General features: G+C 37.2%; 2 protein-coding genes across 5 annotated transcripts in view; both read right to left on the bottom strand.

Annotated features, from left to right (window-relative positions):
* Positions 1-912: 912 nt before the first annotated feature.
* PCDH9 (protocadherin 9) overlaps positions 913-11,895 on the bottom strand; it is a 993,278-nt gene continuing 982,295 nt past the window's right edge. For all 4 annotated transcript variants that reach the window (XM_062195310.1, XM_062195312.1, XM_062195311.1 and 1 more), the window contains one exon: positions 913-1,286. In XM_062195310.1, the coding sequence (XP_062051294.1) occupies positions 913-1,286 (374 nt within the window). The remainder of the gene's footprint in view (positions 1,287-11,895) is intronic.
* LOC133762543 (large ribosomal subunit protein uL23-like) lies at positions 2,647-6,486 on the bottom strand. Its single transcript, XM_062195547.1, has 2 exons — positions 5,984-6,486; positions 2,647-2,668 (listed from the first exon to the last, which is right to left on the bottom strand). The coding sequence occupies exons 1-2, from the start codon at positions 6,484-6,486 to the stop codon at positions 2,647-2,649; spliced, it is 525 nt and encodes a 174-aa protein (XP_062051531.1).

Raw genomic sequence — 11,895 nt, 5'->3', positions numbered from 1 at the left:
AGTGAGTTTGTTTTTGCCTACTTTAAAAATAAAGATATCAGAAAAACAGGTTCTGAATTTGTAAGCTTTTGTGCAAGTCCTCCATTTTTGTGTAGTTTCCATTTTTTTCTTTCATATTTATTTTTATAAAATTCCTACATCAGAAGCTATTGTACAAGAAGCTAGATTTCAGAAACCTTTTTTAAAACACAAGTGTTTGAGTTCTTTTGAACAATGTGTGTCAAGACAGACTACTAACTCAGAAACACCTCACTAAAAGAAACAAAAATAACAACAAAAGATAAATCAAAGAGAAGGAAAGAAGCAACCATAAACACAGAATTATGCTACAACATTTTTAAGTGAACGCTATAATTACACAAAAGTTGTTAATAATAACTTGCTTCTATTTACAAATACTTTAACACTGATTGACTTACAAGTGTCCACTAACGTTGTTAACAGCACAATAGGTTTAATGCTTATCTTTTAAGTTTTGTTTGAAGTATAATGTCAGGTATAGTGGTCCCAGCATAAATCAATGACAGAAAGAGCACAATTTTCTAACTGGATATGTTTGTCAGTCACTCTAATCCATGGAACTTTCTTACTCTCCAAATGCATATTCTATTGTTCATAGCAGCAGTCCAGGGTCAAAATAAAATGCAACAATAACAACAAAAAAATTTGCACAATGGAGAGATCTCTGGAGACTTTGATCAATTCTAGCAAACAAGATCACATGGCTAGTAGGACTACCTTCTCTTTTATGCTGCAAAACATTGTATCCTCCATGGTGCTAACAGAAAGTTATGGATATCCCTGCTATAAGGGGCATAGTTGTAGAGATCTATTTAATACATAAAGCTCTGACACACACGGTATTAGCATGTCTATTTAGATTAAAGTTATTAGGTCCCATATAGCCTTCTCTTAGAGTTGGTGCTCCTTGGGACTCTCAATGGCACCTCCTGCTTGCTTATAAGACTTCAGATTTGCCAGAGGAATGTCTGTCATGTGGCTGCCATTGTTGAAATGGCCTTCATTGGGACCATACTGCTTACGGTCATTGAACTGATTCCTGTTGCTGTCTTCTTTCCAGGCTCTAGTCAGGGTGTGCCCATTCACAAGCTTGTCCTTCTTGACCCATTCTTTCTGGGGCGCAAATGTTGAGAGTGGAGATTTCGGGTGTTGATATGGACCCAAGCCTGGAGGCATCCAGCAATTATCAGAGTGACCCAAAACCAAGCACTCTTGAGTGCACATCTCTGTAGCTTCAGCTAACCCTCGGGGACCTAGAGGCCCATCTGTAGAGGAAAAGAGAGAATAAGAACAGTGGTAAGGGTTTTCATTTAAAAATACCAACTTAGAAGAAAAAGTTCATCTTTAGATGAAAAGTATATTATTTAAATATACTATGTTCCATTTTTTAAAAAGATAAGTGCAGAGGGGATTAAATTCTTCATTATGGAGGTAATATTTACTTCTTCTCTTTCTCCAGCCTTTGTTTAGATACAGAAATGGTACATAGATTGATTGACTGATTGGTAGAAAATGGTTAGACAAAAACTGGATTTTGGTAAACAGAGTCATGATGTATAATCATTGATCAACCCTTCCATGGTATATGAATTATCATTGATTTATAGTCTTGTAATTATCAGGAAAAAGGATCATATTTATGAGAATTTTGAAAGGTAGAAAAGTTTTTGTGAAACATTTAAGAACATGTTTATGATATAACACAAATTTGAAAAACAAACATACTACTTGAAAGACATCATTAAAAATTAGTGCTCTAAATGACTACATAAGATATTTTCCATTTGAACATTTATTTTTATCTATGAAACCACACACAATATTTTATTATAATTTTTGAAATTAAATATTATAATACTATATATATAGTAATTAAAACAGCATGGAGGTCCCAGAAATCAGTACACATGTATGCCACCAGCTGATTTTTTTTATAAAAGTGCCCAAGAAATATACTGAAGAAAGGATAATCTTTGCAACAAATGGTGTGGCAAACTGTATATACATATGAAGAAGAATGAAATTAGATCCCTACTTTTCACCATATGGAAAAATCAACTCTAGATGAATCAAAGACCTAAATGTGAGACCTGAAATTGTGAAACTACTAGAAGAAAAATAAGGGAAACACTTCAAGTCATTGATGTAGGGAATTATTTTTTTGGATAAGACCCCAAAGGCAGTGGCAACAAAAGCCAAACTAGACAAATAAGGCTTCATCAAACTCAAAAGCTTCTGCACCTAAAAGGAAATCATCAATAGTGCAGAGACAAACAAGCTATTTGCAAGCTACTTATCTAACAAAGAATTAGCACCCAAGGTATGTCAGGAGGAACTAAAAAAAAAAAAAAAATCAACCACAATAAAAATCAATCCAGTTAAATAATGGACAAAGATCTTCAACAGATGATTTTCAAAAGAACTACAAATGATCAACAAATATATGAAAAATGCTAAATATCACAAGCTATCATGGAAATGAAAATCAAAACCACAATGAGATATCACTTTACTTCTGTTATAATGTTGATTATCAACAAGACAAAATAACAAATGCTGGTAACTATATGGAGAAAGGGAAACTCTTACACACTATTGGTAGGAATGCAAATTAGTACAGTCACTCTAAAAAGCCATATAGAGATTCCTAAAAAATATAGAAACAGAACAGCCATAAGATCCAGCAATTCTATTACTGGAAATAAAATCATTCTATCAAAGAGATATCTGCCTCACCATGTTTATTGTACCACTGTCCACATAGGTAAGATATGAAATCAACCCAGGTGTTCATCTTAAATGAATGGATAAAGAAATTATGGAATAAATAAACAACAAAATACTATTCATCCATGAAAAAGAATGAAATCCTGTCATTTGCAGTAAAATACATGAAACTGGAGGGCTACCTGGTGAGTGAAATAAGCCAGACATGGAAAAGTAAGTACTACTCTCATATGTGGGAGCTAAAAATAATTAAAAAAATAGAACTCAAAACACAATATTGATTCCTAGAGAAGTGGGAGAGATAGAGGATTAGAAAGTTAGGGAAAATGAAAGATCTCTGTTAGTGAGATCCCAGCGGAAAGAATGGGCCATCAAAGAAGGAGGTGCCTTTCTCTGAAGGGAGGAGAGAACTTCCACTTTGACTATGGCCTTTTCTAAATAAGATCGGAGTTGGTGAACTCAAAAGGCTTTCATAGCCTTGGCAGCTCATGACAAAAGCCTCGGGTGATTTCTGACGCCATAAATAAGAGTGTTAATGGTTAAATCAACAACAGGAGTCACTGTACACCTGCTCACCATGTAGGACCTCTGCCCTTAATGTGTTATACTATGTTATTTAATGCTATAACTAGTACTCAAACAGTACTTTACACTTTGTGTTTCTGTGTGGGTACAAACTGTTGAAATCTTTACTTAGTATATACTATATTGGTCTTCTATATATAAAGATAATTGAAAATGAATCTTGATGTGAATGGGATGGGAGAGGGAGTGGGAAATGGGATGGTTGCGGGTGTGAGGGAGGTTATGGGGGGAAAAAGCTGCTATAATCCAAAAGTTGTACTTTGGAAATTCATATTTATTAAATAAAAGTTAAAAAAAAGTAAGTTAGGGAAAGCTGTTTGTGGTTAATTAATTGTAACAAAGCTATCATAAGAATATGAGATATTAATTATAGGGGAAGCTGGCTATAGTTCATTTATTGTGACAAATGTATTGTAACTAATATAAGATGTTATTAACAGGAAAAGTTGGGAGTGGGGTAAATGGGAACTTTCTGTACTATTTCACAAATTTTGTTCTGTAGAATTTAAATGTATTCTGATATAAATTGTTTATTGGAAAAAATTAAGTATTCATTTGAAAGAATATTTTAATCAAAGCATCTTACAAAATGCACACCTGGTCAGTTGCTTGCATTTTTTTTTTCATTTTTATTTAATTTATTTGAAAGGCAGAGTTACAGAGACAGAGAGACAGGAGAGACTTCCATCAGCTAGTTCATTCCCCAATGGCCACAATGGCTGGAGCTGGGCCAGGCTGAATCCAGCAGCCTGGAACTTCTTCCATGTCCCCTGTGTGGGTACAGGGTCCCAAGTATTTGAGCCATCTCCCGCTGCTTTCCCAGGCAGACTAACAAGGAGTGGAATCAGAATTGGAGCGGCTGAGACTCTAACTGGTGCCCATAAAGGGATGCTGGTGCTGTAGGCGGTGGCAGCTTTACCTGCTATGTATGCCACAGTGCCAGCCCCACATGCATTCTGATGTAAGTACATAAAGAAGCCAATTGCATCCCGACAGTGTATGGTTCCTATGAGTTTAAGTACTTTCTAGATTTTTAAGTTATACAGCTGAAGCCAAGTTGCAAACTGAATGACATGGAGATGCCACCACATGGAAAAAAATTATCATAATATTTCTATTTAGCTTTTTTTCACCAGCATGAAATATAGAACACACATGTTCACAAGCATTTCAAAAGTAAACTCTTCTGATGTGTAAAGAGCAGATTGGCCATTTATTGAAATACAACACCAAATGATTAAGGAATAGAATGGAGTTTTCTGGGCTTGTGGTTGTTTTATCCCCTTTAAGTAAACAGTCATGATAAGTAATAGCCTAAAAATTTGGAATTAATTTTATCAATGAGGTTAAGTAGATAGAAAGACTACCTGAAGCATAAACCATTTTCAAAGGCAGAGTCATCAGAGAAAAAAGCATACCTACAAGTTTTCTAAGACAACTATTAAATGAACTAAATAATTGAAATGTCATTATTTTGAAAAACTGAAACTAGCACAACTAGTATTATTAAATGATCCATAATTGCAGGATCTTTATGTTAACATCAATGTGCCTTAATTTTCTAAGTATTTTGTGCATATAAAAACATCTGCTGGGGTCGGTGCTGTGGCATAGCAGGTAAAGCCGCTGCCTGCAGTGCCAGAATCCCATATGGGCTGCTGCTCCACTTCCAATCCAGCTCTCTGCTATGGCCCGGGGAAAGCAGTAGAAGATGGCCCATGTCCTTGGGCCCCTACACCTGAGTGGGAGGCCCTGAAGAAGCTCCTGGATCCTGGCTTCAGATCAGTACAGCTCTCTCTGTTGTGGACACCTAGGGAGTGAACCAGCGGAAACCAGCAGATGGTGGACTTTCTCTCTCTCTCTCTCTCTCTCTCTCTCTCTCTCTATCTCTCTCTCTGCCTGTGCCTCCCTGTATCTCTGCCTTACAAATAAATAAAATAAATCTTAAAAAAACAAAAAACGAAAATAAAAAATCTGCTGAGGCAAGCAAAAAGCCACAGACAATATAAGAATAGATACCGTATATGGAAAAAATAAAAATGGCTAAAAGGCAAACTCAAAATTCAGTCACTTTTTTAATGTAAACATCTGCTCAAGAATAGCCTTAAAATGTCTTCCCATATGACCTTGATTCCCATCCCTTCAGAAGCAAACAGTTTTACTTCGTTTAAACACACATCCATTAATTTAAACTATTTCGCCCACAAACCTCCAATGGACACTTACTTCCTTAGATATTTAATTTAAACTTCTCTATGAGCCTTTCTTTGCCCCTATAATCTGGCCACACTTCAAAAGTCCCAAACAATTTTTCATTTGTAGGTTCCCTTTGGAGTACGCAGTGACTGCATCCATAAAGATAACACATTCTGCTCAAACCAATCCATGTTTTTTGCATTAGGATTACAGACTTTGAAGATGCTTTTGACCTGGCCTATTTTCATTTCATCAATGATTCCTTCAAGGAATGTTTGCTACATTCGCCAAGCAAACTTTCTTAACTACACCAGTTTAGGTTTTGTCTACAACTTGATGATATCTGTAAATTTTCCTTTAATTTTTTTTTAGATTTATTTATGTATTTATTTACTTACTTACTTTTATCTGGATGGTTTATTACTCTTTTTTAATTTTTTTTATGGTGGAAAAACATATATTTAGAATTAGCCAGCTGGACTCAGTCCAGATGATCCCAATTTTGTTGGCAAAGTCCAGAGCATCATAGTCAGGAGCCAGCCGCACATAGGCCTTCTTCTCTCCGTCAGGTCTGATCAGGGTGTTGACTTTGGCCACATCAATGTCATAGAGTTTCTTCACAGCTTGTTTGATCTGGTGCTTGTTGGCCTTGACATCCACAATGAACACCAGTGTGTTGTTGTCTTCTATCTTCTTCATGGCCGACTCCGTGGTCAGGGGGAACTTGATGATGGCATAGTGGTCAAGCTTGTTTCTCCTGGGGGCGCTCTTCCTAGGGTATTTGGGCTGCCGTCGGAGGCGTAGTGTCTTGGGCCGCCGGAAGGTGGGAGACGTGTGGATCTTCTTCTTGTTGTGGCTGTGGACGCCTTTCAGCACTGCCTTCTTGGCCTTTAAGGCCTTTGCTTTGGCTTCGACTTTAGGAGGGGCAGAAGCTTCCTTCTTCACCTTCGGCGCCATCTTGGTGAAAAGCTTTTTAAAATGTTTTAAACTTTTATTTAACAAATATAAATTTCCAAAGTACAGCTTTTGGATTACAGTGGCTTTTTCCCCCCCATAACTTCCCTCCCACCCGCAACCCTCCCATCTCCCACTCCCTCTCCCATTCCATTCACGTCAAGATTCATTTTCAATTCTCTTTATATACAGAAGATCAATTTAGTACATATTAAGTAAAGAATTCAACAGTTTGCACCCACACAGAAACACAAAGTGTAAAATACTGTTTGAGTACTAGTTATAGCATTAATTCACATTTTACAGCACATTAAGGACAGAGATCCTACATGAGGAGTAAGTGCACAGTGACTGCTGTTGTTGACTTAAGAAGTTGACACTCTTGTTTATGGCATCAGTAATCACCCTAGGCTCTTGTCATGAGTTGCCAAGGCTATGGAAGCCTCTTGAGTTCACCAACTCTGATCTTATTTAGACAAGGTCATAGTCAAAGTGGAAGTTCTCTCTCCACCCTTCAGAGAAGGGTACTGCCTTCTTTGATGGCCTGTTCTTTCCACGGGGATCTCACTTGCAGAGATTTTTCATTTAGGTTTTTGTTTGTTTTTGTTTTTTTTTTTGTTTTTTTTGTTTTTTTGTTTTTTTTTTTTTGCTTTTTGCCAGAGTGCTGTTTAGGACATCTGCCATTCTATGAGTCTGCTGAGTATCCCGCTTCTCATGTTGGATCGTTCCCTCCTTTTTAATTCTATCAGTTTTTTTTTTAGCAGACACTAGTCTTGTTTATGTGATCCCTTCGACTCTTAATCCTATCATTATGATCAATTGTGAACTGAAACTGATCACTTTGACTAGTGAGATGGCATTGGTACATTCCTGCTAAAAGAAGAGTGGGAATAAGAGAGGGAGAAGATGTGCAATTTGGGACATGCTCAATCTGACTTGCCCTAAATGATAGAGTTAGAAATGTGCCAGGAGATTTATTTATATATTCAAAAAAGTTACAGAGAGAGAGGGAAAGACAAAGAACGGTCTTCCACCTGCTGGTTCAGTCCCCAGATGGCCACAACAGCCAGGCCTGGGCCATATGGAAGCCAAGAATCAGGAGCTTCATTCTGGTCTCCATGTGGTAGTAGAGGCCCAAACACTCGGGTCATCTCCTGTTGCTTTTCCCAGGCCATTAGCAAGGAGCTGGATTGGAAGCAGAACAGCTGCAACATGAATGGGTACCCATATAGGATGCTGGTGTTTCGCAGCGACTTTACGCATTACACCAGAATGCTAGCCCCATAAATCTTCCTTTATACTGATGAATGACAAATTTATTAATTGAGTTTCCTTAAGCCTTACCTTAACACCATATTTTTTTAACCCATATTTCATATGGGTTTATGCATGTGCTTGTTTTTATTTTTGTTTCCTCTCAGATAGGTCAAAAATTCACTGATGGCAAGGACAATGGCTTATCAGTCATCTGGTTCCCGCATACTGCTAAGCAACAGTGATGATCTATGAACAATGTTAATTGTTAATTAAAATTTTATGAGGTTGAAGATGTTCTGAGTGTTATTAAAGATACCTCTGCTGAAGGCAGACCATAAGTAATTATAATAGAATATGCTGATTTCAGAAACCTCACACCAAAATTTCCTCAACAGCAAATTCCTTTGCCTAGTGATATTTTGTGACAGTTAATATGTAAATTATTTAACTTCTCTGTTAAATACATTCACTCCTTTCAGACATCAATGGAGATAAAGTAGCTAATCACCAACTTGATGTATAACATATCCTGGACCAGATAAGCCAACCAGCATATTTAATAAGATTTTCTTTCTTGTTAATATCACCAAAAGAAAAAAATAAAATATCAGCTACCTTATAAAGTCATTAAAATCAGATTTTTATTGAGCTCATCAAAAAAGGGAATATACAAGGTTCTATTTAAATTAACCTTATTCAACACACATGGTCATTTAATTAATACATGTTAATAAATGATTGAGAATGATGTATTTGAGTCACATATTTTAACACAGATAATATTGTCTTTTTTTTTTCTGTTAGAATTGATAACAAATTTATTTCACAAAATTTACTGAGCAGGTGCTATATGCTGGCACCATGACAGACACCAGCATTGTAGCAGTGAACAAAACAGATGTTAATAGTACTCTGGCCCGGCTCCATGGCTCAATAGGCTAAACCTCTGCCTGCAGCGCCGGCACACCAGGTTCTAGTCCCGGTCGGGACGCCAGATTCTGTCCCAGTTGTCCCTCTTCCAGTCCAGCTCACTGCTGTGGCCCTAAAGTGCAGTGGAAGATGGCCTAAGTCCTTGGGCCCTGCGCCCACATGGGAGACCAGGAAAAAGCACCTGGCTCCTGGCTTCGGATCAGCACAGCGCGCTGGCCACAGCGGCCGTTGGAGGGTGAACCAACGGTAAAGGAAGACCTTTCTCTCTGTCTCTCTCACTGTCCACTCTGCCTGTCAAAACAAACAAACAAAAAACAAACAAATAAACAAACAAACAAAAAACCAGTACCTTCATGGCACTTCATTCTGCTCTGGAAAGAGTAGTGAAGAGAGAAGGTATCCCTGTGAACAGAGGGCAGCTAAATGATTTTGGGAGACTCTTCTCTTTATACAAGGTAACAGGCTTTAGTCCAAAGTATATCATTTCTTCATTTCCTTAAAGGTTTTTCTTAAAGATAACAGATGGATGAAATCGCTGATAGGTAAAAGCTTCGTGTATTGTGCAAAATTTAACTTGCAACACCTGAAGTTTCTTTTCATTAAATATTAATTGCTTCTTAGGACTTGCAGTTCCCTTGGTTCATTTGTGTAAAGAAATTTGTGATCTTTACTAATTATATACTGAATCGATCTTCTGTATATAAAGATAGTTGGAAATGAGAAAAAAAAAAAAAACCCTGGTGTTAAATTGGAAATGGCATAGAAAATTAATTAATTTTTTTAAAAAAATATTATGTAGGATCTCTGTCTTTAATGTGCTGTACACTCTTATTTAACGCTATAACTAGTACTCCAACAGTATTTTTTTTTCACTATGTGTTGCTATATGGGGGCAAACTGTTGAAATCGTTACCTAATATATACTAAACTGATCTTCTGTATATAAAGAGAATTGAAAATGAATCATGATGTGATTGGAAGGGGAGAGGGAGTGGGAAAGGTGAGGGTTGCGGGTGGGAGGGAAGTTTTGGGAGGGGGAAGCCATTGTAATCTATAAGCTGTACTTTGGAAATTTATATTCATTAAATAAAATTTAATAAAAAAAAAGAAATTTGAAGTATTTTGATAAAGTCATCAGACAAACTCAGCGAAGTTTTGTAGCTTCTTAGGTAAGTCTTGTGGGTAGCCAATCATGTAAAATTTAAAGATCCCTCCTCAGGAAAGACAAACACACTGGCACTCTGTTAGATGAAAGGCAGATTTTTTTATTATTATTATTTTTGATGGGTGGAGATGCTGCTTAGGCCTCCATGTAAGTGAAGTCTACTGGGCAGAGGCACAGAAGGTTTTCCACCTGGGAACAGGGAAACAACAGGCTGGAGCAGGGAGCTTATTTATGAGAAGCTGAGCAGGGTTAGCTAGGTTTCTATGGCTTTCCATGTATTGAATTTAATTTCTCAGCCACCAGGACATAGCAGCAATCTCAAATTATTTAATACCAAGTCCCCTGGGCAATTAGGGTGGATGCCCAATAACCCAAAGTGTGAGAGCTCTAGCAAGTTAGTGGGGGTATATGGGTTTAACAACTCAAGAAAGAAAATGGACCAGTCCCTAGCCAATGCCACAAAACTGGGTCAAGACAACACTTAAGAAAAATTATGCACATACTTCAATTTGTGTATATAGTGTGCACTGTTAGAAAAATCTAACATACATTGTGCTTTGTTAAGTTTTTATTTTAGAATATGACATTAAATAGGAAAATTTTACTTTATTTTCTTTGGAACTATATATAATTCCCAGCAATTGCTGTGATATAAAGAGAAAACATAAAAGAATCTGTCCAAGTTTTCTCCCATACAGTCAATGTCATGAATGCTTAAGAAGATATCACCCACATTTTAAGATTTAATGATGAATATTTAATGCAGAAATGCTTTTATTCTGCTGATTCCCTAAGACTGATGTCACCCTATACATGTTTACAACCCTAGGCATGCAAACCATTGACTAGTTTGTAATTCATTTCTCTTATTTTTTGAACCACTTACTGATTTTATTGTGTTTTTTAAAAGGATAAAATGTCTAAAATTGCTTTTTGAACTTTTACTGCTAGTTAAAATAAGTCTCAACAGACTACCAAAATTGAATATTGACATTTTACAAAATATGACTAAAAATTATCTATGACTCTTTTTGAAATACTTGGCACTCAAAATATCAGGGAGTATTTCTGACTACTGAAAAAATTGTATTTACTGAGCCATATTTTATATTTGAAACATAATTTATTGTTAATATATGTAATTATCTTAACTGATATATAATTGCATTTATTTATTTTTAGTACAAACTTTCAACAATTATAATTTAACATATATCACATGAATCAAGGTGCTGGGTTTTAATAAATGCCTTGAGGCCGGCGCCGCGGCTCACTAGGCTAATCCTCCGCCTAGCGGCGCCGGCACACGGGTTCTAGTCCCGGTTGGGGCACCGATCCTGTCCCAGTTGCCCCTCTTCCAGGCCAGCTCTCTGCTGTGGCCAGGGAGTGCAGTGGAGGATGGCCCAAGTGCTTGGGCCCTGCACCCCATGGGAGACCAGGAGAAGCACCTGGCTCCTGCCATCGGATCAGTGTGGTGCGCCGGCCGCAGTGCGCCGGCCGCAGCAGCCATTGGGGGGTGAATCAACGGCAAAAAGGAAGACCTTTCTCTCTATCTCTCTCTCTCTGTCCACTCTTCCTGTCCAAAAAAAAAAAAAAAAAAAAAAAACTGTCTTGAAATTTTGTGGGTACTTGTGCTGGTGTGAGTATTGGGTGTGTGTGTACATTTGTGAGTGTGTGTGCTGTCCTTGTTTCTCCGATTTTTTCCATAAATTTTATAAAATCCTATTTAGGCTTCATAACACAATATCTAATCAAGATGCAAATTGCTTAAAATTCTTTCTATTATGTCATCATTACAATAATTTGTTTCCCTTCTATTAGAAAGAATTAAATCTTCCATCGTGACCTTTTAACACTGAACCATTTATTAATTTTTTTAAAAAATATTCATTTGAAATTCATAGTTACAGAGAGAGAGGGACAGAGAGAGAGAGAGAGATCTTCCATTTACTGGTTCACTCCCTAGATGGCCTCAACAGCCTGGTCTGGGACAGACCGAAGCCAGGAGCCAAGAACTTCCCGCAGGTCTCCACATGGATAGCAGGGGCCCAAGCACTTGG

Source organism: Lepus europaeus, chromosome 6 (genome assembly GCF_033115175.1).
Source record: "Lepus europaeus isolate LE1 chromosome 6, mLepTim1.pri, whole genome shotgun sequence".
In the NCBI taxonomy this organism is placed as follows: Eukaryota; Metazoa; Chordata; class Mammalia; order Lagomorpha; family Leporidae; genus Lepus; species Lepus europaeus.
Note: the sequence above shows the minus strand (reverse complement) of the source record. Positions and strands in the feature narration are given on the sequence as shown.

Bases quoted from the DNA above. Each gene is read 5' to 3' on its own strand.
- LOC133762543 (XM_062195547.1), bottom strand. From the start codon at position 6,486: ATGGCGCCGAAGGTGAAGAAGGAAGCTTCTGCCCCTCCTAAAGTCGAA. The intron at 2,669-5,983 runs TTTTTCCACCAT...TATATTTTTTAG, and splicing joins TGGCTAATTCTAAATATATG to GAATCTCTATATGGCTTTTT.